Source organism: Toxorhynchites rutilus, chromosome 1 (genome assembly GCF_029784135.1).
Source record: "Toxorhynchites rutilus septentrionalis strain SRP chromosome 1, ASM2978413v1, whole genome shotgun sequence".
NCBI classification, from domain to species: domain Eukaryota; kingdom Metazoa; phylum Arthropoda; class Insecta; order Diptera; family Culicidae; genus Toxorhynchites; species Toxorhynchites rutilus.
In genome coordinates, this window is record NC_073744.1 from 186,938,767 (window position 1) to 186,961,331 (window position 22,565).

Consider the following 22,565-nt stretch of genomic DNA (forward strand, 5'->3'; position numbering starts at 1 on the left):
TGGTTATTATGGAAAGGAAGTAATGGATAAACCCCTAAACCAAGGTGTGAAGCGACCCGTGCCGAGGGATGAATGGTAGGGGGGGTTTTAAACCTTGCCGTTAACGGAGCCTGTGGAGCACCAGGGCTCCCTCCACAGTATCGTCTGCCCTTGCTGCATTAAGCCGGTCACTGATGCAGTGGACCTTCTTTACCGCGAGACTCGTGGGGCTTCTATGAATAATCCACATCCAAATGAACAAAACGAGCGGTCGAAAATAACGCAGAACACTAAGGTTCTGCAAATAAATCTCCATCACGCTAAAGCAGCATCTAGCGTGCTGTCTAGGAGGTTTATTGAAGACGCTATGGATTTAGCTTTAATTCAAGAGCCTTGGGTCCACAAAGGAAGAATACTTGGTATTCATACTGGTTCATGCAAGTTATTCTACGACGACAAGCATGACTCCCCAAGAACTGCTGTTCTAGTAAAAGCAAATATTAAATGCTTTCCTATAACAGAGTTCATTCAAAGGGACATCGTCGCGATCAGAGTTGAGATACCAACCGCCAAGGGAAGATCCGACATAATAATTGCGTCGGCTTATTTCCCGGGTGACGTACCTGAGGCACCTCCCCAAGAGGTTGCGGCGTTCGTAAATTATTGCAGAGAAATCAAAAAAGACTTCATCATCGGCTGTGATGCCAATGCTCATCACACTTTGTGGGGTAGTACTGACATAAACAGTCGAGGTGACTGTCTTTTAGAATTTCTCTCTTCAAACAACATTGACATTGCCAATATAGGCAATGAACCAACGTTTATAAACGTTATCAGACAAGAAGTCCTGGACCTAACACTGTGCAGTCCGGTAATTTCTTCAAAAATACACAACTGGCACGTTTCGGAAGAGGCGTCTTTGTCTGATCACAGACACATTATCTTCGAATGGGATGGTGGCTTGACAGTACAGAGAGAATATCGTGATCCAAGAAAAACCAACTGGGAACGATATTCACTTGAACTCGAGTCAGAAACTCTTAACACAAGAATAAGGTCGATTCAACAGCTCGAATCAACTTCAAAAGAATTAAATGATACGATAGTTTCTGTCTACAACAGTAATTGTCCACTTAAGAGAGTTTCTTCGACAAGAAACGTTCCATGGTGGAACAAAAGGCTCGAGCGGCTACGTAAAACAGCGCGGAAGCTGTTCAACAGAGCTAAAATTAATTCGGATTGGTCTCAATATAGGAGCGCCCTAACCGAATATAAAAGAGAACTAAGACGATCTAAACGAAAATCTTGGGTAAATAACTGCGAAAGCATTGAAAGTACCCCAATCGTTGCAAGACTAAGTAAGACTCTTGCAAAAGACCACTACAACGGGCTAGGTTCCCTCAAAAAGGACGACGGTTCGTTCACAAAATCTCCCTCAGAAGTATTATACTTACTGATGAAAACTCACTTCCCGGGATCTACATCGGTTCATTCTGATACCAGTCCTAACTACAACCGCGACATGAAATGCTCTCGAAGGAATTCTCAAAGTGCAAAGGATGTCGCAAAGATAGTTGCTGGAATGGTTTTCACGAGGGCCAGAGTAGAAAGCGCGGTGAGATCCTTTCAACCGTACAAATCCGCAGGTGCAGATGGAATTTTTCCAGCCCTGATTCAAAAAGGAGAATCTAAGCTGATTCCATCTCTAATCGAGATTTTTAAGGCAAGTCTGATACTAGAGCACATTCCTTCCACATGGAGACTCGTTAAAGTGGTCTTCATTCCAAAAGCTGGGAAACGTGATAAATCACTCCCAAAATCATTCAGACCAATTAGTTTATCATCAATACTGCTGTAAAAGTTGCCCAATACGCAAACTCGGTTGAGCGAAGGAATCAACCTTTCTGAGTCTGGATTGGCAATTTACAAAGTTGAAGTAGAAGAAAAGCGTCACGAGAAATAACCTATTCCTGGAATAAACTGAATTGTCTGCCTTCGCACTAATTCCCTACGGAACGAGCCACGAACGGAAGCTAATCAGACTTATTCCTTTCAATAAATTGAACTGACTGCCTTCGCACTAATTCCGTACGGAACGAGCAACGAACGGGAGCTGATCAAAATATCGAACATCAACTAAGCGGGAGGATCAACGAGTACAAGATCTTCACGAACTCCGAGCGCAAATTATACAACTATTGCTGCGAACGTTGGAAGACTTGAATCTGAAGAACTCTCGTCAGTCGATTCAATGGAGGTGGTTTCGGACTACTTAATCGTAAGACACGATTCCAAAGACTACTTGCTTTATTCAGAGAACCTTGGGTTTTTATACAATTTTAGTTTATCCTAAATCTACCCTAAATTTAAGTCTAACGTGCGAAAGAAAGAGAAGACTATAAACGTCCTTGCTTCTTTTCATACAAGTCCTTTACCTATCGCTATCTGTATTTCAAAACATACGATATCCATAACTGCATTCTAAGAGCAACGGAGCCTAACGCGATAAGAAATGTGTGCGATTGTTTTCGGTTCCTTTCCTTTCTACTAGGTTTTATTGCACCAGGTTTTATTGCACCCGCTCCCGATAGGATTGTTATTTTAGGATCTTACACACGGTTCGCTCTTATCGTATAGTGTTTTTCTTCTGTCCTTCTTTCGATCGTTTACGATATTGAAATTAAATTGCTAAATTCTTTCGATTTCTTACATTTCCCCTTCCGTAAATCTACCTGCTCGAATTTACACTTCAAAGAATTAGCAATTGTATAAGTATTCAGTTGTTTTTTTTTTTATAAATTTTTGTTAGCTATTATCTAATTCACTTTTAATTATTTTAATTCACTAATTCACATTATTTATACTCTTGGTAAAATTCGTCCACAAATGGGTTGTGTTGTCGTATCTTCCATAGGTATTGCCGTCTCCCTAGTCGTAGCAATATTGATGTCATCAGATGGTTCAGTCTTCCTTGAATTGATTGATGTTTCACGTAAATGTCGTACTGCATTCCGGTGAGAAAGAAACGTTGTGAGTGAATCCCAGCAAGATGCCATCAATTGCCAGCCGAATCCATATATGTCGTATAGAATTCTGCCGTGCATGATTGTATCGACGATAAACTTTATCATCCTGCCCATCATATATAGACCAATCGCCGTTGATGTGATGTTTCCGAGCCATGTAGACCAAGACATAAGCCGCATCCAATACCTTGTTATTGCATCGTCGATTACATCTCCAGATACTAAGGCTCCGAAGTTGAATCCTTGATCATTGGGTCGTTGTCCAATCAGCACCTTGTGTATTACATTCGTTGCCACTCTACGATCTCCTTGTTCATAAATCATATCCCTCATCTTTTTAAGATTGTCTGCATCATAGACACCACTTTGCATTAGATTTGGAAGAGGTGTGTAGGACCATGTTGTAACTATGTCCGACACTAATTTCTCTGGTGGAGTTGTTTCACGTAATCGTCCATCAGTTGTATACCATTTTCCTCCGAACATGAATTTTGCTGGTATTAAAGGTGTGCAATCTATTTCAATCCCGCGGTTCTGGAGTATTCTTGTCACAGGTGCCAAAAACATCGACCTGTTGTTAAATTCAACTGGAATTTCTTGGAAGCATCGCGCTTCGGATCTTGGCGTAACAAATACTGGTTTGCATTCAATAACATGAAGCACTTCCCCAGCAACAACTGCTGTATATCCTGACCTCTTCATTATGCTCGATACAAACTCCGTTGGATTGATTCTTGCTAATGTCAATTTAGTTTCCAGTAGAGCCTTATCTAGTTTGCACATCTCTGTCATAACCGAATTGTATACGTCGTCTAATTTCTGACCAATGTAGTTTTCGACGAATGTTATTTTCGAATTGAAGTAAGTAAATAGATCATTATTTGAACCTGACGTAGGTTTTCTAACAAATGGCGATCTCATGTTGGATAACTCCAAAACTAATATTCTGGGATGGTCTGTTTTAAACCCAACGTGTCCACATATATATGTCCTTGCTGTAGTTTTTATCGAAAATAAATGTCGTTCCGATATTGTGCTGTACACTACAACCTCTCCAATGGTTTTCATTTGGTTATTCGTTGTTTTGTTGACAACTCCTTCAAAAATAACTTCAAACTCGCTTTCTTCACATCTACGGTTCATGTCGATGTCCCAAGTTAGATAGCCTTCTTCAGCGTCCAAACAACGTCCATGTGTGTATGTACACGTTAAACCTCCTTTCAACATTATCTGGCTACTTTCAATGTCTACAGAGGCGACATAATCTTGAAGTGTAATCGTATATTCATAATATACTAAGGCGTTTGTCCACGTGTATAACGGCGTTTTGTACACTCCTCCACTGCAGGAACTGCCAGTTATTGATCCTACCACCAATACTTGACCTCTATTTGTGCTGTTGAGATTCAATTCCTGAATAACAGTGTTATCGGCTAGTGTAACTGCTCCACTATAGTGAGCTTTTCGACATTCCTCGGATGAAAACTCCTTCACGATGTAGGCAAAGCCGTGTTGATAATCAGAAGTGTGGGAGTGCATACCACAGTGTCGAATCGACCTCTTGATGATGACTTTACATTGAAATACCTTTGTTTGAATTTTCGAATTTCTTTGTAACATTTGTATCCGAAGTTCCGTTGTTGTCAGGTTAGTTGTTGGCGGTAAGCAAGATGCCACATCCAACAAAGAATATGAAGTCATATTTACATCTGCATTGGCACAGTCGTATGCGATCAATCCATGAGATGTTGAGCCTAGTACACTGCATCCCACGAATAACATTGCAGCAATCAACAGTTGCATGAGCGTTAACCGGTTAACTGTATCTGATTTCCATCTTATTTTCCTTCTAGATTCGCCTTTTTGAGAGTAATCCGATTGTACCAAAACTTTTGAAGTTTCCGCTGTTAATACAGTTGTAGTACAAGGATTGATTCGTCGTTTCTTTTTCTTCGGCTCAAATTTCTCACAATTCACACTGCTGTTTCTTTCAATAACTTGATGGAGTGCGGTAAATGAGGTGTTCATTTTGTTTACTTCTTTAGACGTTATGTCTTTCAGAGCGGCATCCTTGCGTATATTCAATACTGCTAGCTTATGTGCTGCTCGTTTAAAGGTCCCTTTGGGTGTTTTAACGAACGCTGTACGTACTTGGCCGTCTTTTCCTTTTATAACTCCAGTTACTCGTCCTCTCAACCATAGGCCCCAACGTATAGTACTGTCTGTTATCAATACTATGTCGTCTATTTCAATGGGCTGAACTTTATGCGTCCATTTTTGTCGCGATATTAATGTTGGTATATATTGTTTCTTGAATCGATCCCAAAACTGTTGACTGTAGTGGTTCACTAGTTCCCATTGAACTCGAGTGAGGTTGTTGCTGTCCAAATTTTGAGGTGGAACGTATTCACCTGCCCGTCCAATTAGGAAATGGAACGGTGTTAGAGCCTCTTCCACATCATTATTGCACGGTATGTGTGTTAGTGGGCGACAGTTTAAGATAAACTCTACTTGTATTAGAGCTGCTCGTAACGTTTCAGGATAAGGTGTCCGACTACAACCTATCATATAATATAAATTGTCTTTAATAGTTCTGATGAGTCGCTCCCAAACTCCTCCAAAGTGCGGTGATGCTGGTGGGTTAAAGGTCCATTCTATCTTCAGTTTTACAGCTTCAGATTTCGACATCCTTTCGTCGATTTCGTGGATTAGTTTGTTTAGTTGTTTTTCAGCTCCAACAAAATTTGTGCCATTATCGCTGTATACATGTTTGATCTTTCCACGGCGGTTTTGAAAGTTTTTAAAACACATTAGGAAGTGATCTGTATCTAACTTCTCAGCCATTTCAATATGCACGGCTCTCGTAGTCATGCATGTAAAGAGCACGCCCCATCTTTTCTCTATTGATCGTCTTACCAATACTTCAAAAGGACCGAAGTAGTCCACTCCAGTATTCGTGAATGGATGAGCATACAAATCTACTCTAGCTGCCGGTAATGGTGCCATTTGAGGTGGCAAAGGTTTAGCTTTCATTATAATGCATTTAGAGCAGTCCGTTTTTATTTTGTTGAGAACTGTACGCATGTGTGGTATATAATACCGTAATTGTAATGCTCCAAGTACTACGTTATCCGAACGATGAAAGTATTTTTGATGATATTCAGCAACGATCAAACGTGTTCCATGGTCTTCAGCAGGTAAAATCACAGGATGTATTGTATTCATTTGCAATTTAGTTGCATTTTCGAGACGACCTCCAACTCTCATTACGTTATATTCATCTAGTATTGGAGTAACCGCTGATAACTGTTTATTTCTAATATCAACATAACCGTTTAATTCAATGTCATGAATTTCCTTAGCGAAATGTGTCATTTGTATTTTACGAAACACAACTCTTTCTGCAATTTTTCGATCCTCATATGTTATATTGCGATTAAAATTAGATTGTATATTCAATCGTTGGTTTTTCTTGTATTGCAGCCAATCAACATATTTTTTCACAACACATACATGGTGTATCAACACATTCCAACTGGAGTATCGTTTGATTCCGATGAATATAGAACTTGTTTGGTGCAATCCCACTACTTGTCTCAACTCTTCCGTTGACTCCTTAATCTTCCTGTTAGGATATTCGATCACTGGCTTCTTAAGGAATTGAGGTCCTTTTGTCCATATAGATTGCCCTTTGAAATCTTTTGTAGCTTCGTCGGCGGGATTTAATTCAGACGGTATATAACGCCATTGCTGTATATTGGTTGTATCTAAAACCTCAGCAACTCGATGAGTGACGAATATTTTATATCTTCTATTCTTCGGTTGTAACCATGACAAAACATTTTCCGAGTCTGTCCAGTAGGTAATACTATCTATTTTAATTCGTTGCTCGTTCTGAATGGTATTTGTCAATCTGGTTCCTAGTAAGGCTGCTTGTAGTTCCATTTTTGGAATAGACAACTGATGAATAGGTCCGACTTTTGCCTTTGCTGCCAATAATCGTATATAAACCGAGCCGTTTGCAATACAACGTAAGTATATAACTGCAGCGTATGCTCGTTCAGATGCATCTACGAATGTATGTAGCTCCAATTTTCCTGCTCCATCCGGTATTATACACCTGGGTATTTTTACGTTAGAGGCTTGTTGAATTTTCGCAAGCCAATTTTGCCACTGTTTGCTCAAATGTTTGGGTACTTCATCATCCCAGTCTAACTCGTCTTTGTGCAGCTCTTGAAGCAAAATCTTTCCCATTATCGTATAATTTGATATCAATCCTAATGGATCATACAAACTCATAACAAATGCTAACACCTCTCTTTTCGTGGGTAATCGTAGCGTTTGTCTTACTTCATTGCTCAGCTTCTTCAACGATAATCGATACCCGATCAAATCCAGTTTCGTGTTCCAATAGACACCAAGAACTTTTTCAGCACATGAATCCTTATCCTCTATTACCTTAATGTCGGTAGATTGGATCCGATCGCTGGATAAATTGCTCAGTAATTCCTTACTGTTCGATATAAAGTTTCGAATGAAGAATCCGCCATGTTGGTGTATATCGATGACGTCTTTGGTAATAGCGGTTGCCTCTCGAATGTTTGTAAAACTATCCAGATAGTCATCCACATAGTGTTGTTTTTCAATTGCCAGGGCTGCTTTCGGTTTCGATTCCATAAATGCTGCAGCGTTTTTATTTTTCACTGCTTGCGCGCATGATGGTGAACATGTCGATCCAAAAATCATTACCTCCATAATGTATACATCAGGTTCTCGATTGTTTTCACAATCTCGCCATAAAAATCGTTGAGCATGCTGATCCTCCGGTTTTATTTTGACTTGGTGGAACATCTCTTGAATATCTCCACAAACTGCAATACGTCCCTCTCTGAATCGCAGCAATACTCCAACGAGTGATGTAGTAGCATCAGGTCCAGACAAAAGATTAGAGTTAAACGATACGCCATTTATTTTTGAAGCTGCATCAAATACCAATCTTGGTTTTGGAGGTATTTTATTCTGGTTGTGAACTATAAAATGCGGGAGATAGTATGTTCTCGGAACCGCGTTAATTAGCTCTGAATGTGCTAGTTTTCTAGCATATCCCTTTTTCACATAATCAGCGAAGGTATTGATAGCCCAATCCTTCAATTTTTCATCTTGTTTCAATTTATTCTCCATAATCACCAATCTCCGTAAGGCTGTATGATAGCTGTCCGGAAATTGTACGTCTTTGGTTTTCCATAGCAGACCGACCTCGTAACGGTTGTCTTTTAGCTTGATGGTGTTGTCGAGAATCTGTTGTGCTCTTTCTTCCTCTGGTGATCTTGGCAGTTTTTCCACTAATTTCACTCCAAAATCGTCGATTGAGAAGTATCGCTGCATCATTTTGCTCATCTCCTGTTCTTCCTGGATGACCATTGTATAATCTTGACGGTTTATGTTATACTCCTTTCCGTATATCACCCATCCGAGTCGCGTTTTTACTGCCATAGGACCATTTCCTTTTACCGTTTTGATGGCACTCAGTAATTCGCTGTTGTCCAATCCAATTAACAATGTAGGCTGAGCTTCCTTATAATCTTGAAGCGGAATGTCCTTCAAGTAGGGATAATTCTTGGCAATTTGTTCCATGTCAACTGTTTGGATAGGAAGATTTAGATCATGCATAGTCCGGGCCATCACTGGTTTTCCTATGCCCTTTATCCAGAATTTTACCCTCTTGCTTGAGCAGGATTTTAAACAATCCTGTGTCCATTTTAATGTAAGCGGGTCAACTTTTCCTTCCAACTCTAACATGTTAGCCATTCTCTCGTCCAATAGTGTTACTGATGATCCTGTGTCCAGGAAGGCGTAGGTGTCTATCATTCTTTCGCCGTTTTGGACTGTTATAGGAACTATTTGATAGTAAAGGTGTTCCTTGCGTTGTCGATGAATATTCGTGGTTTCTTCGGGACCTCGTCGTACGTCAGCAGCCGTATCCTGATTTCTTTTATACTCCGATCTTTGATGAAGTAAGCGATTGTGCTCCTTGTTGCACCCATCGATTCCACATATTCCTTTCATGCTACAATTTCTCATAATGTGGTCATTGGAGTTTAGGCACTTGAAACAAATTCCTTTTTTAGCCAAAAACTCTCTACGTTCCAATGTTTTCATTTGTTTGAAATTCTTACATTGGAATAGCCTATGACTGGCTGAACAAAGTGCACATTTCATAGTTTGATGAACATTAACTCGAGGTTTCCTTTCCGTAGTCGACACACTGTTATTAGACTTTTGCATCATACGGGCTATTCTTGAATGTGGCAATAACCACTTATTCAAATCGTTGAGTGTTGGGATCGAAGTGTTGCTTTGGATCACTTCAACCCATTTCACTTGTATCGTGTATGGCAGCTTCTCTATGATTTCCTCTATTAAACGATGATCACGTAGATATTCCTTTTGGCCCAGCGCCTCCATATTCACCACCATGTTATCTAGTGCGTCTGATATATCCGGAACTACGGTTCGGCTGTCCTTTTTGATACGTCTCAGGTCGTTCAGAAGTTCTTTATATACAAGATCCTTCCTTCCAAAGCATTCTTCCAGCTTTTCGATTATTTTCGGAACATTCTCTGAGTTAATCATCAATTGTTGGACGGTTTTATACGCGTCCCCTTTCAGAACTTGTTCCAGGCGGTTGAGGTTCTCTAAATTTGAGAAACCTCCCTCTGCCGTTGTATCATGGAATGTTTTCTTAAATTTTGGCCAATCCTTTGATGCGCCAGAAAATCTGGGTAGGGTCGTCAATGATTGCCTCTTTAAATATATAGTCCAGTCACTAGACATACTCACTGTTTGGGTAAATGATCGATCCGTGGGCTGATTTGTTACTTGGCCCGAGGATGACGTTGAGCATTGGCCTTTCATAGTCGCCATTAATTTGTCCATTGCATCCAGTTGTTGTTTTATCTGCTCATCTTTCTTCCGAGCAGATATTTCCAATGATGCTAATCTTTGTTGGATCTGCACGCATTTCGGGCAGATCCATTTTTCTTCCGCTGTCGGCGCGACCGTTAAGTTAACACAACCGATGTGGAACCATCGGTCACAATCGTCGCATTCAACCATATCCTGTTTATGGTCTGGTTCCGAGCACAAACGGCAATTTCCGTTTTGATTTTCCACGAAACGTATCATGGTGTTGCTTTCAAGATACTCAGCCGTTGAAATAATGTATAATTCTCAGGATCCGTTTCCAGTTGTTTGTAATTACACTTTGCTCACTTTTCAAGGCGTTGAGCCTTTTTAAGCTTTCTTAAGCTTGAGAGATTTATTTTCTCGCTTTCAGGTTAGCACACTTTCAGAAAGCTTTTTAAACTTTTAGTCCTGTTGGAATTCTTTATCCAACTTATTCACTTCAAGGTGATTTGCACTTTCACAAGGCCTTTTAAACTTTTAGTCCTGTTGGATTTGTTTATCCAACTTGCTCACTCTTATGGCGTTGAGCACGCGCATAAGCTTCTATTAAGCTTTTAATCCTGTTGGGTTCTCTATCCAACTGGCCCTTTGCTCATTCTTATGGCGATGAGCACGCACTTATGAGTTCGTTGGTAATGAAAGGCTCCTCCTCTCTGGAGCCACCAAATGTAAAAGTTGCCCAATACGCAAACTCGGTTGAGCGAAGGAATCAACCTTTCTGAGTCTGGATTGGCAATTTACAAAGTTGAAGTAGAAGAAAAGCGTCACGAGAAATAACCTATTCCTGGAATAAACTGAATTGTCTGCCTTCGCACTAATTCCCTACGGAACGAGCCACGAACGGAAGCTAATCAGACTTATTCCTTTCAATAAATTGAACTGACTGCCTTCGCACTAATTCCGTACGGAACGAGCAACGAACGGGAGCTGATCAAAATATCGAACATCAACTAAGCGGGAGGATCAACGAGTACAAGATCTTCACGAACTCCGAGCGCAAATTATACAACTATTGCTGCGAACGTTGGAAGACTTGAATCTGAAGAACTCTCGTCAGTCGATTCAATGGAGGTGGTTTCGGACTACTTAATCGTAAGACACGATTCCAAAGACTACTTGCTTTATTCAGAGAACCTTGGGTTTTTATACAATTTTAGTTTATCCTAAATCTACCCTAAATTTAAGTCTAACGTGCGAAAGAAAGAGAAGACTATAAACGTCCTTGCTTCTTTTCATACAAGTCCTTTACCTATCGCTATCTGTATTTCAAAACATACGATATCCATAACTGCATTCTAAGAGCAACGGAGCCTAACGCGATAAGAAATGTGTGCGATTGTTTTCGGTTCCTTTCCTTTCTACTAGGTTTTATTGCACCAGGTTTTATTGCACCCGCTCCCGATAGGATTGTTATTTTAGGATCTTACACACGGTTCGCTCTTATCGTATAGTGTTTTTCTTCTGTCCTTCTTTCGATCGTTTACGATATTGAAATTAAATTGCTAAATTCTTTCGATTTCTTACAACTGCTGAAAACTATGGAAAAAGTATTATATGAATACATAAAGCCTGTATTCATGTCCAAATGCCCTTTATCTAAATACCAGTTTGCCTATCAATCAGGCAAATCCACAGTCACAGCGTTACACACGCTTGTGACTAAAATTGAAAAATCTCTTTCGTCAAAAGAAACTGCATTATGTGCGTTTCTTGATATCGAAGGGGCTTTCGACAATGCTTCCTATGTATCAATGGCACAGGCTATGAGAAGAAGACATTTCGATGACTGCATAGTCGAATGGATCAAAGGCATGCTCACAAATAGACAAATCACCTCGGAGCTGGGTGGGTCATCGACATCTGTGATTGCAACGAAAGGTTGCCCACAAGGAGGGGTTCTATCACCTCTACTTTGGTCACTGGTGGTTGACGACCTTCTGATTAGTTTGGAGGCGAATGGTTTCGAAACCGTGGGTTTTGCTGATGATTTAGTCATAATGGTACGTGGCAAATTCGACGATGTGATATCGAGTAGGATGCAGATGGCCTTAAACCTTACACAATCATGGTGTATCAAAGAAGGTCTGAGCATAAATCCCTCAAAAACAACAATTGTTCCTTTCACCAAAAAGAAGAAACTGCATCTGCAGACTCTAAATCTTGGAGGAGAGGAAATAAAATTCAGCGTTTCAGTGAAATATCTAGGCGTAATCCTAGATGCTAAACTAAACTGGAACGCACACTTAGATGCAATTATCAGTAAGGCCAACATTGCCCTATGGGCATGTTCTAAAATGATAGGTAGAACATGGGGCCTGAAACCAAAAATGGTTATGTGGGTCTATACAGCAATTGTGCGGCCTAGGATAACCTATGCCTCATTAGTATGATGGCCAAAGACTAAAGAGACTGTAGCTACAAAAAAGCTAAACAAACTCCAACGACTGGCATGCGTTGCTGTAACAGGAGCAATGCGAAGCACACCCTCAAAGGCATTGGAGGCTATCCTTCACTTGTTACCTTTGGGTCAACATGTTCAGCTGGAGGTCAATAGAAGCGCTCTAAAGCTAAAAAGATATAAAAAATATTAGACGGGGACAAAACTGGTCATTTGAGCATCCTGAATCTCTTACCCGTTGGACCAACCTCAGAGATGAACAGCGATTGGATGGAGCCAAGGACCAATTATGACATTCCATACACAGTGATCGAACTTTCTCGTTCAGTATGGGATGAGGGTGGTCCCGATGTTCGTAATGGTTCAATCCTGTTCTATACCGATGGGTCGAAAATGGGTAACAGAACAGGTGCTGGAGTGTATGGTCCCAGAATAAAAATTTCTGTAGCTATGGGGAACTGGCCAACAGTTTTCCAGGCAGAAGTAGCTGCAATAATAGAATGTATAAATGTCTGCCTTAAAAGAAATTATAGACATGCTAACATTTGTATCTTCTCAGACAGTCAAGCAGCACTTAAAGCCCTCAATGCTTTCAAGTGCTATTCAAAAATTGTCTGGGAATGCATTTGCCTTTTACGACAACTGTGTCAGAGAAGTTCGGTACAACTGTACTGGATTCCTGGCCATTGCGGTATAGAGGGAAATGAACAAGCAGATGAACTCGCAAGACGCGGCTCAAGCTCACCCTTCACTGGTCCAGAACCATTCTGTGGAATTTCTGAATGTGTGTTGAAGAGTGAGCTGAAGAAATGGGAAGACCGGGAAGTAATGGCCAACTGGATGGCTGTACAACTCAACCAGTCAAAAAAATTTATCACGCCGAGTATTAAAATTACTCAACAATTGCTGAGTCTTAATAAGAAAGACTTCAGCACATTCACTGGTCTTATAACAGGACACTGTCCGAGTAAATACCATCTCAAAAACATAGGTTTAGTGCAAGATGATATTTGTCGCTTTTGTAATGCCGAAAGCGAAACCTCGGAACATTTGCTCTGCAAATGCGGAGCACTAACAAGACGCAGACTTCAACACCTCGATAAGGCTATTCTGGAGCCCAAGGAAGTTTGGTCTGTGTCGCCGATCAGGACTATAAATTTTATCAAACAGATTATTCCTGATTGGCACCTATCTCGCTATAGCTTTCAGTCTACTTCTTCGTCAATAAGCAGTAGATAAGCTTGAAGCGTAGTACAAAAAATGGGGCATACCACAATAGTTCAAACTAATGGACGCAGTGGTTCACACCCAACAAGGGAAAAAAAAAAGACATAAAAAAAATTAGGAAAAAATGTTCTGTATCTCGATACCTCCCTCGATAGTCCCATTGGATATCGAGTTAGGGAGAGTTGACTGTATAATGAATATTCGCGTGCAGATATCCTTACTCGGTGGTTATTTTCACCAAAAAAGCAGATGATTATGTTGAAATTAAGAACATATTCTACCAGAAAGATCAACCAACCCTCCGATATGATTTCCGGGTACCTGGATGCTCTGCGGAGATGTTAAATATGGTTATCAGAAAATTGATCGGAAACGAAAAAAATCCATCAATTGACTAATTCATGGAAAATATAAAGAAGCACTCGAACGTGAGCTCGAGCCTCTGTGTCTTGAATCTAGGTCCGAACATGCTGATAATCCATTCCTGTTATTTTTTCGATTCAAATCTGAACGAAAGTCGCTCAATGAACATCGCGAAATAGGTTCTAGTAAGTTAAGCAAGGAAGGAAGGTATTGAATTAGAGAGACTTTAAACCAAAGTAAGTTAAGCAATATGCATCACATAAAAGCTCTTGATCGGTAAATAGCTGGCCTAACTGTTTCACAAAGTTCATGTTAGTTCTATGGAATATTTCGCGCTAAAGGTAGGTTTAGAGTTCCCGTGAACGTGAACGCGGACAAACACTTTTTTGTTAATAATTCATCAGTCCATATATAAATCGCGAGGAAAACATCTTGAAACGATAGGAAGAAACATTTTCTAGTTGAAAAACATGTTTAAACACAATTCATATTGATAAAAGTGGATTAATTCAATATTTCACAACGGTTCTGAATTTCCACCGTGGAATCGAGATGTTGGTGAACTCACCATAGTTCACCGACTTCGGTGAACGTGAACATGAAAACAGTGGTGAATATAGACGTCAAAATATTTCCCCGTTCATGTTCACGTTCAAATGTCCCAAGGCATTCTGAAAATTATTTCACCGTGAACTGTAATAGGATCTGTTTAGCAATTTTCTAGTTTTGAATGAAAATTTTGATATGGATGCAATTTCATTCAATCGAATCTCTGCGCGGGTTAAAAAACTTCGTTGCTTCGGGTTGATTCGTGAACAACTGTATATTTTAACCGAATTACTTTATTGAAGATCGATGTTTATTTACTTCACGTTTATTGCCGAACTTTTAATATGAACGTGAACGTGAACAAAATTATTCTATTCACCACGATTTTTTGAGTTGTATGTTCGCAATGTAGTTCACCGTGAAATGATCGTACTATTCCACCACCTGTTCAAGTTCACGTTCACGGGAACTCTAAACCAGGCTTAATAGAAAGATCGCAACTATATTTAAATCATCTACAAGAACGTCGAATGATGACGGCGCCAGTGGTTGTGTGGTTAGCGTAACAGCCTCACAATCCGATCGGCCTGGGTTCAATCCCAGCTGGCGTCGTTGGGATTTTCTGAGGCGAAAAATCTCTGGTTACGTCTTCCTTCGGAAGGGAAGTAAAAGAAGTTGGCCCGGCTCATGAGTTGTTGAGTCTGATAGGTAGGAACAGGTGGAGTCGCCTCCCTGATGTCGGTGATTGGCACTAAAGTGGCGGAAATATGCCGACGTAAAACAAGCGAAGATAAAAAAATAAATAAAACGTCGAATGATAATGAATCCGCTTCTGCTGCATAGAAGCTACGAATGTAAACAAATGATGTTTGCCTAACAGATGCTCTGCACGTATGTTAAGCAAGAGCCCTATTCTTGTATAATGGATTGAGCCGCAAGAAAATGAGGCATCCCTAACCTCAAAACATACAAAATACTCACAACTTTCCAACGAATACTCCAGATACTCGAACACTGGTTTAGTTTCCCGTTTGGTTTTTTGCGCATTCTTTTTGAGGCAGCCCTTTGGTGGTTTCTTTGATGATGCGTCTATTTCCTGCACCTCCCGATGGCTACTGTGTTCCTGGTCTCTCGGCTGGTTGCCGCCCGGACCAGTAAGCACCAAGTCCATACTAATATCCTGCAGACTCTTCTCCCATGTGTTCACAAAAGTGTACACAGAATTAATCATTGGAATCATTTCATCCATGGTAGCAAGATTCTCGTGCACCTGAAACAAGGAACACCGAACAGGATTATATCTTTCGTTACTGTATCGTTATTATTGGTAGGCTTTGTTCTCAATTTTGAATAGCTGGGCTAGGCACTAGGTACTATAAAAATTATCTCAATATTACCTTGTAAGCCATTTTACCAAGAACATCCTCCGCCCTAAGTACCAATGTTTCGAGGAAGCGCTTTGCGTCACTGCCTCCTGGAACATCCATATTTTCGCTCGTAATCTCAACCGGTACCCACCGATTCTAGACAAATGAATATCGCGAACACTCCGATGCACACTATTGTATGTTTGTGTGCCGAAGATATTTTTTGCAATGCAACGTTTTATCTCTAGTGCAATATTTTCTCACTGATCAAAACAAAGCAAAAGCAAGAGAAATGTCAGTGCGAAAGAAAAGAATAAAGCTCAAGACCAAGGCGCTTATATCAATGTATAACAGGTGAAGCAACATCATCACTTCATTAAGAAGGGGATTGCGGTTCATGGAGCGGGGGTTGTTTGTTTTGTTATTGCTAGGATACGCTATTTCTGCATTTCCACATGCGAGAGTGTGGAAATGAGAATGAAATACTACAAAATCTTCCCTTCTATTTCACATAAATTCGCAAAAGCCGAACATAGTAGGCATCGTTCGAATAAGCGTCGTAGCAGTTTGTAGAGAGCCGCCGGCGGCGTTCTCATGCTGTTTGTAAACAATACCGACAGCAATTCCAATATGGCTGAAAATGCATTTCATATGATTGTTTCACCTGTTTTCATATATAGAGGCACCTTGCTCAAGACAGAGCGAACGGTTGGAACAAGAAGTGTCTAGAAAAGGTGGAACAATTTTTCGGAATTGTTGTTTATATTCGAGTTCACGAGTGACAGTGTCGACATCTGTTGTGGAGTAGAACAAAGGTACGCTATCAGATTAGCAAGACCGAAGGTGATTTTAACTGTTAAAAATTTGAATGAAAATAAAACTTAATGTTCTTCGAATGTTAAAACACGTAGTCTTGACCCATACTCAACCATTTTAATATGAGTTGAATGTCCGCTAGTCCGCTTGAACTGCAGATTGCGTAATGCGCCCAAGACTAGATGCTCCGCCTTGTGCCGTACCTCGGGAAGATAAAGTCAAGCCAGAACAAGCTTACTCAGCGCTGAAGGCCACTAAGAACATGAAGGCTCCCGGGTTTGATGGAATCTTCGACCTGACCCTGAAAATGCTCACACTCAAAATCTACTCGTTGCTCAGTAACTTCTTCAACCGATGCTTGGAATTGCAAGCATCTGGATATCCAACTCTGAAGAAATAAATCATGATTGCAGTTGATTTCTGTAGCCATGGTGTTGTTAATCGTAGTCGATAATGTAATTTTTCCGTTAGTAATAAACCAGACTTTGTACCGAACACACGTCTTTCTTCAACAGATTTTCCTCTTGGAGTGTGATGATAGACAGGCACCGCTCTAGGTTAAGGATCCAGTTTTCCTCAATTATTGTACAGCCGATTGATGTTCCATTGGAGGGCGGAGTTGATTGATGTGTTGGTGGGCGGTATGGTGGGAAATCGGTGGGGAATTTCTTAATTTAATTTCATTCCAAATCTCAATGTTTAATTCAATCACTAGTTTAATCAATAATTTAATCAATACACACAAATGATTACTAAGCCAACGGTAGTGCTACGTCAGCCTTGTGGTTATATCATATATATAACCCACACATAGTTTTTTGATTTCCGTCAACTGTTTCATTCTAAAGTATTCAAGTTTTGCATTTCTGTCCATTGCATTACAAAAAGCCAGTCCGGAGGGAAAATCTACCAGAATGTAAGTTTTATGAAAACTTCATCTTTGCTGTTGTTTGATGTTGTTGGCATTTCCAACACAGAGCTTTCCTTCCGAGTTTTAAACCGTATCATGTTATGACAAGCAGGTCAAAAAAACTTCCTCAGAGTTTGCCGACAAATCAGTCGATCAGACAAAAAAGTAATTCCTATTTTCTTTCCTGCAGATTAATACTTGTTGTATTTATTTTCATTCACACCAATAAATCTCGTTAGTTATTCAATGGCTAACTGCGATAAAGTCTGCCGGCATCTTGTCGAAGCAAAATTTGTTCGATTGAGTTATCTTTTGTAGTTTTCTGCTTGTTTCATGACCACGCATCTCAATGCCTACGTTACATGGAATGAAAAGTTCCGGCCGTAGCAAGGAAGAGATCAATTTTCAACAGTAGAAACGATCATACTACGGTGTTCCTTGTGCCATTTTTGGTAGAGCCGCTTGCTCAGCCCACATTTTGGCTGATTCCTTATCCAATTGATGCATTTTAATAATATGCTCTACTAGCTTGAATTTACAGCTACAATATAAGAAAAAAATAGTTCATTAAACAGAGCAAAATGACATCCATCCGAGGGCTTACCGTTGGCCGGAGCCACACAACGGGCAATTAATCTTCTGCCCGGTATGCTTAACCATGTGCAGTCGCAAATGACTCAGTCGGCTGAACGTTTTCTCGCACACGCCACAATTGTACTTTTGGAAATTTTCCTCGTGACTTTTCATATGTCGCTGCAGGGTTTTTCTCCAGCCCATTGTCTTGCCACAGGTTGGACAAGTGAACGTTCGCTTCTCGTGGATCGACTCCATGTGAGCTGTCAGCGCAACCCGTCGTTTAAAGGTTTTATTACAAAGGTTGCACCTTATATTTGAAGCTTCACCGGGAATTCCACCATTTGTCGAGTGCGCAACCGTGAACGACATTTTCCTATCGTCTCCCACTATCGCATGTTTCTGTTCAACTCGTTCGCGGAACCCACAAGGGTCGTCTGGCTTACTGGGGGTAACATCCGGTAGAGTAAACGAAGCATCCTCCTCTGAATTTTCTTCATCTTCCATCTCGAGTGGATCCTCCATCTGACGGGTTGTACCAAAGAATATATGCTGCAGAGTCTCTTGAGCCTTCCCGCAATCACTGATGAAGCTCGTCGCTACTCGGATCATTACCAGACAGTGATCGCACACTCCGGTGGGAAATCCCTCCACGAAGCGCCCGCGTCCGAGGCAAAGCTGAAGAAGGTCCTCCGATTCCACTGTATCCTCGATGTGATTTGTGATAGGCTGCTTTTGTTTCTTCCCACAAAAACGACAATAAACAAGCAGGGAATCATAATGCGCCGCCAGAGGCTCAACTTCTTCCTGGTGTTCGGAAGGTAATATTAGTTCTTCCTCTTCCTTCACGGCGACAGCGATCGATGGGACAGCATCTTCCCTCAAACGAGGCAATTGGCCGTAGGCTCTCTCCAACTGATCCGGTCGAAAGTGGTCAATACAAATATACGGAAGGGATGCTACATTATCACGTTTACTGTACCAGGTCATGCCTCCATTGTACAGGGTCCACCACTCCGAGAGGACGGCTGTGCAGGTAACACTGAAGAAGATTGTTTTTCCGATTTGTGACTGACAACCGGGCATGGCACAGTATTGGGACATGACGGCTCAATTCTCGAGCGGGAATTTATTTTCGTATGTGATGTTTCAAGAGTCTTTTTCACCTTTTTTACTATTATTGTTTCAACTAACTTTTCATATTAGAATACGATCAGATGAAGCCACTTTGTAGTGCTGTGTTTTGCTTACATTTAGTCAATCAAGGATCCATGTGAAAAGGTCAAACCAAATTCAGAACAAAGGTATTATAGAAACGGTGCGGCAAACGCTGTGCGCTATGCGCGTTTGCGCACGTTATGTCGACGGATAACGTCTCTTGATTTGTAATAACAATGTAGTGCACATTTTGATGCGTTTTTATGAAATCAAACAAATCGTCATTTAACAATTCAATTCAAAATTTCCAATTGACGTCATACGTGTAATTTTTCAAAATCTTGTTTATTTTACTCTTTCACAAAGCTCAGCATGTATTACAACGACGGAAAGGATACACCTTGTTATTGTGTGGAAAGCACATTTCCATGAAATTATGCACCAAAGAACCAAATTTTAGATCAAGTTTTAGGAGAAAATTCATAACGTTGTCTAAACATGTGTATTTACGCGCTCCCGTGGCTGAGTGGGTATCGTCGCACATTATCATGGCGGGGGTTCGGGTTCAATTCCCGTTCTGGTCGGGGGATTTTTCGTCAAAAAATTTCTCCTGATTTGCACTGTGATCACGCGTATTCTAGAACTTGCCACTTCAAAATAGGCGCGTTATCCGGCATAGAAATCCCAACTAGGTACTACTAATAAAAATGACGCAAATATTACCTACGTTGAGAATGTAGGAGGCGATCTGGCGTAGTGGTAACATCCATGCCTCTCACGCTAAAGGTCACGAGTTCAATTCTCACTCCCTACATTCTTCCAAAAATGGAAGTAAATGTGACGAACCAGCCAAATGAGTTGAAAGTCACTATAATACAGATATAAAAAAAACCTACGTTGAGAAGGCAAAAGTTTCACTGGGAACGTTCATGCCACCCAAAAAGAAGAAGAAGAATCTGAATAAACGCTAATTATAACCTAAGACAATAAGGGGTCGATTACAGACCAATTTTCGGGTCGCCAATAATATCTGTAAATACGCTTCTACATAATGTACTCCTGGTATGTACTGTATTCACGTACCACGTGGTCAGAAAAAGCACAATTTTAGACATCCTCCTCCACTTCCTTGGACATGCGGAAACATTTTTCATACCACTCCCACTGTTGTCTACGTGGACATTTCTCTATTTTTCCGGAAAAAATTGGGAAAATAGTTGCACTTAACATATTGAGCCCCGCCATAGGAACCCACATTGAGCTTCTTTTTTTTTATCCCTTTTGTTTATTTTAGGCTCATTAGCATTTTAGCTGTAACAGAGCCGAATTTCAATCGTGTACATGTCACATGTTTATCATATCTATAATTAGCACATTACACAGTTGCCATGTTTTCGGCGTTAGAGTACCCAGCAAACATTAAATCGTATAACTTTGCACATGATAAGTCACATATAATTTCGTATCAAATCACAATCGCATAAAATATCAATCAAAATATCGATCATATATATCTAAATTCGCATAAAATGCAAAAACACGATTTTCCATGTCATCGATGGATTGAGTGGTAACGTTGTCATATCAAATCGCATATCAGTCCAAAAAGCATCGCATATCGTTATATACGGCTTTATATGCGTACAAAATATGGCATATACGTATATCGCCTCCACTTTTGTGTGTATATGCTAGTTATCTGCATCATATATCATACAAATGTGTCTTGGTTGTATGTATATCGCCTCTAATTATAGCTATTCATACGACTTAATGTTTGCTGGGTATTCCCTTCTATACCATTGCATATGGTACACATTTACACAGTTGCCATATAGGCGTAAGAGTTTTCGTTCTGTTCTTCCATTATCCAGTTAGATCGGACAGCGGAGACAGTTGATTGATCATTGTTGAGTTATTTATAGAACAGCAGCCCGATGTGTCTTGCAGAGCAGAGCAGTTGTATGCATGAATCGATCTTATTTCGACCGTGGATCGATCTCCATCGCTGATGATTGTTGCGTGGACGTAGTTATTCTGTAACAACACAAAGATGGTCAATGGGGGCCCTGAGTTTTGAACTCACGATCAATCGCTTACTAAGCGAACGCGCAACCAATGTGGCTACGGAGACCCCCATTGAGCTTCTTGGTAGAAAATAAAAAAAAAATCACATGCAACATCCTCGACTTCGACTTGCCGTTGATGGTGTATGTGAATGCTTCCATATGTATTGCATGGAAGAATAATTGACGCAACGTGACGTGACGGAACGTGAACGTGACGTGGATGTTGTATCTGAATCACACTTTATTCGTACAAATCGAATCCGTCCATTCAAACTTGCGAAACTTGAGCAATTCGACCGAAAAGCATATTCTGGTTTTCGTACGAATGTGTATTTCACCTGCTTACCAAACGTCACTTTTTTCTTGCAAATTCCGTTCGTTTGGAATTGAGTCATTGAGAGTAATGAATATAAGTCATGAAGACTAATAATATTTCATTTCGATTAATTTTTGCGATACTATGTAATGCCGGTTTCAGTAAGTCTTCGCATGATATTCGCTGTCATCCTCCAAGCATTAATATAATTTTTCGCTGTACAGTTGCATTAAATCGTATAATTTTGCACGTACCAAGTCTTCCAAGAAATCCGAATAAATCAGAATCGCATATAATATCAATCAAAGTATGTATCGTGTATACTTGAAATCGCATAAAATGTAAAAACTCGATTTTATATACCATTATCAAATTAAGTCGCAATTCGGTATAATAAACATCAATTTTATGATGTATATTGTCGTAAAATATATTTAATCCGCATCATATGCGTATATTACGCTGATGCAGTTTATGTGTCGTATAAGCGTATAATTTAAATCGATTCAGTACTGTAGTAAATCGTGTTGCATGCTGAAGAAAATCATGAAACAGTAATCATATTAGATTCTAATAAAGAACATATTACATCATATTGAAATATCAATGAAATGCTGATGCACTCGAAAGTTTTAACCGCTGTTGAATTAAATTTCAGACAGCCGCGCGAGATAGCTGGTGGATGATAATCCAGACGACCAGAGTTCGAACCCACATCGGAGCAGTTTTCACCAAACATCAATCTGTCATTTTAAACATTCATATTCCACTCCCAACATAAGACAATCAATCAATTATTATTTCTACGAACATAAATACTCATATATAAAAATGGCGATTCGTGAGGT

At 40.2% G+C, this 22,565-nt stretch overlaps 2 protein-coding genes across 5 annotated transcripts in view; both read right to left on the reverse strand.

Moving 5' to 3' along the window:
- LOC129763627 (tudor domain-containing protein 6) overlaps positions 1–16,181 on the reverse strand; it is a 37,963-nt gene extending 21,782 nt beyond the window's left edge. For 2 of the 4 annotated variants that reach the window (XM_055762891.1, XM_055762883.1), the window contains exons 1-2: positions 15,906–16,181; positions 15,490–15,778 (exon numbers count right to left, since the gene is read on the reverse strand). In XM_055762891.1, coding sequence (XP_055618866.1) covers positions 15,490–15,778; positions 15,906–15,995 — 379 coding nt within the window. In that variant the 5' untranslated portion in view covers positions 15,996–16,181. Of the gene's footprint in view, positions 1–2,092; positions 12,857–15,489; positions 15,779–15,905 lie in introns of those variants that run through there. The other 2 variants (XM_055762874.1, XM_055762869.1) reach the window with 2 other exon arrangements.
- A 1,208-nt stretch (positions 16,182–17,389) lies between these two features.
- LOC129778532 (zinc finger protein 32-like) lies at positions 17,390–19,428 on the reverse strand. The gene is made up of 2 exons (XM_055785493.1): positions 18,206–19,428; positions 17,390–18,142 (listed from the first exon to the last, which is right to left on the reverse strand). The coding sequence occupies exons 1-2, from the start codon at positions 19,276–19,278 to the stop codon at positions 18,028–18,030; spliced, it is 1,188 nt and encodes a 395-aa protein (XP_055641468.1). The 5' UTR covers positions 19,279–19,428; the 3' UTR covers positions 17,390–18,027.
- Between the last annotated feature and the right edge of the window lie 3,137 nt (positions 19,429–22,565).